The sequence below is a fragment of the Sinocyclocheilus rhinocerous genome, unplaced genomic scaffold (genome assembly GCF_001515625.1).
Source record: "Sinocyclocheilus rhinocerous isolate Xijiao unplaced genomic scaffold, SAMN03320098_v1.1 scaffold706, whole genome shotgun sequence".
Taxonomy (NCBI): Eukaryota; Metazoa; Chordata; class Actinopteri; order Cypriniformes; family Cyprinidae; genus Sinocyclocheilus; species Sinocyclocheilus rhinocerous.
In genome coordinates this window covers 316,201-319,978 of record NW_015632479.1, presented here as the reverse complement: position 1 = coordinate 319,978, position 3,778 = coordinate 316,201, and the positions used below count along the sequence as shown (strand labels likewise).

Sequence of the window (3,778 nt, the reverse complement as noted above, 5' to 3'; positions counted from 1 at the left end):
CTCTGTTAAACTGTAATGTATTTCTGTGATGCGCAGCTGTATTTCAGCATCATTACTCCAGTCTTCAGTGTCACATGATCTTCAGAAATCATTCTAATATGCTGATTATTAGAAACATTTCTGATTATTATCAATGTTGAAAACAGTCGTGCTGCACAATATTTTTGTGAAAACTGTGATGCATTTTATTTTTCAGGATTCACAGATGAACAGAAAGTTCAGAAGAACAGCATTTATTTGAATCTTTTGCAACATTATAAATGTCTTTACTGTCTTTACACAATTTAATGCATCCTTGATGATTAAAAGTATTACTATTATTATTATTTTTAATCCTACTTACCCCAAACTTTTGAATGCTAGTGTGTCATGGTTTCCACAAACATATGAAGCAGAGCTTTGATCACAGCAATAAATTACATTTGAACAGATATTCACATAGAAAACAGTTATTTTACATTGTAATAATATTTCACTGTTTTTACAGTATTTTTGATCAAGCAAATGCAGCCTGGGTGAGCAGAAGAGACTTCTTTCAGAAACATTAAACATTCTTAATTATTACACACTTTTGACTGGTAGAGTATGCATTTAAGCAAAGGGACTTATAATAGAGGCACATAAGCAATTCGTCACAGAGCCAACAATGTTCACGAGGTACAACGCACATGTATTAGAAAACTAGATTATGAAAAATGAGATGTTTTCGTGCAAATATAATCACTACAAGTGCCAGTATTCTGCGTTCACGCTTGTTTTTTGTGCTGAATAGGTCACTATGTCCCTGAACTGGATGGTGAGGATGACCTCTGACCTCGAGAGCAACATCGTAGCAGTGGAGAGAGTGAAGGAGTATTCAGAGACAGCGACTGAGGTACACATGCAGTATCATTCATATACTAAAATATATAATCAATTTCTTAGGATTAAACAGCTGATTTTATCTTTTTTTTTTTGCAAGCAAAGACTGTTGAATATCAGCATTAAATCTGGTTCACTTATTCTGCACGCAGACAGTGAGAGTTAACTCGACTGACATGTAAAACGTTCAAATCGTCCATAGGCTCCGTGGATAGTGAAGGACAAACAGCCTCCTCCAGACTGGCCTCCGAAGGGGAACGTGGAGTTCATAGACTACAGCGTGAGGTACCGCGAGGGACTGGACCTGGTGCTGAGGAACATCTCGCTGGAGGTCAAAGGAGGAGAGAAGGTGAGGAGCGTCATTACAGCGCTGCTCTCACTGACCTGCATTCGTTTCTGATCACACGTGCAATTAAAGCGCAGAAATGCTCTTCTCAGCTGAAACTAACTCTGTTACAGGAATCAATATTCTGTATGACTGTGCAGCAAAATAATAATGTGCATTTCAGAAATATTTTTTAATAGCATTTTTTTTTTAAATTTAGAATTTTTTTAATAAATCCTAAATAGGCAAACAGACTAAAATCAAGTCCAGTTAAATAGACTTTTGCCAAGACTATTGCTTCATTCAGTATACAGTAAAAAGACACAATGGTGCATTGTCAATTTTTTTATCTCACAATTCTGACTTTTTTTTTTTTAATTCTGAGAAGAAAAGTCTGAATTGTGAGATATAAACTCACAATTATGAGGGGAAAAAAGTCTGAATTCTGAATGTATCTTAATTAGGACTTTTTTTCTCAGAATTGCACGTGTTTCTTGCAAATTGCATGTGTTTTTCTCAGAATTGTGAGATAAAAAAAGTCGCAATGACCTGTTTTGTTTTTTATCTCACGGTGTAACCAAGCTTCCATACAAATGTAAAAATGTTTACGGGTAAACAAATGCTTGAAGATAAATACTAAATCTTTGAGTATTTATAGTTTGATAAACACCATAGCGAATACAGAAAGCCGAATGGCTGTTTGAATGCATGTAAATACTGGTGGACAAAACAAAGTTGCGCAGCATGTTTTGTTTTCGGGGAAAGCGCATTATTCAGCCTTCTTTAACGCAGCACATACGCAATGATGTTACATTTAACCGCTTGATGCACATAAAGCAGGGCTGTCACTAACAATTATTTTGGTAATCGAGTAATCGGTCGATTATTCTGATGATTAATCGAGTAATCTGCAATAAAAATATACCTAATCAAACAATAGACTTTAAAATGACTTAAAATACATATATAATAGCAATGAGGCAATAATAATTGGTTCAAATAAAATATCAAAAGCAAGTAATCATATGGTTTTAGTGAACAAAATGGTTAAAATACATGTAATAAATATAATTTATTACAATGTAATAAAACAATATAATCATAACTAATGTATATTATGTATTATATGCAGAGGCGCCAACGGCCTGTCGATTGTTTTTACACCTTACAGCGCGATGTAATCCTTGTTTAATATTGACTAAACAACTTTTAATTCAAATGTCCACTTAATCTTTAATATTTGGCCACTTCTTTATGATAGAAATGCGACAGCCACTGTAATTTCTTGAACAAGAACATGTGGACATCAAAACATGCGAACTCAAAGCGAGGGTTTAAACTCTTATTTTGAAGTCGCGATGACCAGTTATGCATTCTCCTGTGCTGGCGTAGGTTTATAAATCTGATAGAATGGTGCGCATTGTTTCCGGATGAACGTTACGGGCAGCTCAGACTCATAGCAGTACGCAGAGATGGAGTTTGAGACGCTCCGACCACGCATGTAAATGATGACTGTTTGTGTGGAGCAGCATTTACTGTGAACCTACATGCATAGAAATGAAGCACACAGCGCATATATTTATTTAATTGAATTCACAATACCACTATGCTTTATTATGATTTTTAAATGGTTGTAATATATCGTGCAGCCTTTGAAATACGCGCATTCATTCTGGCGGATGACGTAGGACGTAGCGTAAGCTCCGGTGAGAAGTGACGAATGCGGAAGCGCAGAGGAGAGAGCAAAACAAAACACTGGTCACGAATTAGAAGTGCAAAGAGTAGATTTGTAAAGAAAAATGTGGGAGGATTTCGATATAAGCCAAGAGGAGACTGGTTTTCCTTTGCTAAAGTAAGGAAACTTGCTTCCTTTGCTCCTGTTGACAAACGTCGGTTCTCGTGAGACTAGCATATCTCACCGGACCTTACGCTACGCCTTACATCATACGCGCGTACGACTGTTAGCGGAAGCTAGAGATTACGCTTTATAAAGTTTTAAATATGGATGTGTTTCTTACAAAAACTAATTAATGGGGAGCAATTAGTAACAAATTATAAATACCTCGGTATAATGCTGGACAATAAACTTAGGTGGGATGCATGGATTGATTAAGTAAGCAAGAAGCTTCAACAGAGAATGCATTTCTTAAAGAAATTACTTTCTTTTAATGTCCATAGCAGAATGCTTTTGATATTTTATGGGGCTTTTATTGAAAGCATTTTGACATTTTGTGTGATTTGTTGGTATGGTGATGCTTCCGAGGCTCAGAGGAGCTCACTAACCAGCAAGTAAATGATTAGGGATAAAGTTACAGAGCATAGAGAGTATATATAAAGAAAGGCTGTTGAATAAGGCTAACATCATTGTGAATGATAAGAGGCATCCTTTATCTTACACTTTTGAATTGTTACCATCTGGCCGACGATATTGTGTTCCCAGATGCTCTAAAAACAGGTCGAAATGATCTTTTATTCCCCAAGCAATTCAATTCTTAAAGGGATAGTTCACCCAAACATGAAAATTAGCCCATGATTTACTCACTCAAGTCATCCTAGGTGTATATGACTTTCTTCTTTCAGACGAATCCTATT

At 36.0% G+C, this 3,778-nt stretch overlaps 1 protein-coding gene across 1 annotated transcript in view; it reads left to right on the top strand.

Annotated features, from left to right (window-relative positions):
- The first annotated feature begins 492 nt into the window (after positions 1 to 492).
- The window catches only part of LOC107742596 (canalicular multispecific organic anion transporter 2-like), a 15,504-nt gene continuing 12,218 nt past the window's right edge, over positions 493 to 3,778 (top strand). Inside the window, exons 1-2 of the mRNA XM_016555639.1 lie at positions 493 to 874; positions 1,064 to 1,210. Coding sequence (XP_016411125.1) covers positions 779 to 874; positions 1,064 to 1,210 — 243 coding nt within the window. The 5' untranslated portion in view covers positions 493 to 778. The remainder of the gene's footprint in view (positions 875 to 1,063; positions 1,211 to 3,778) is intronic.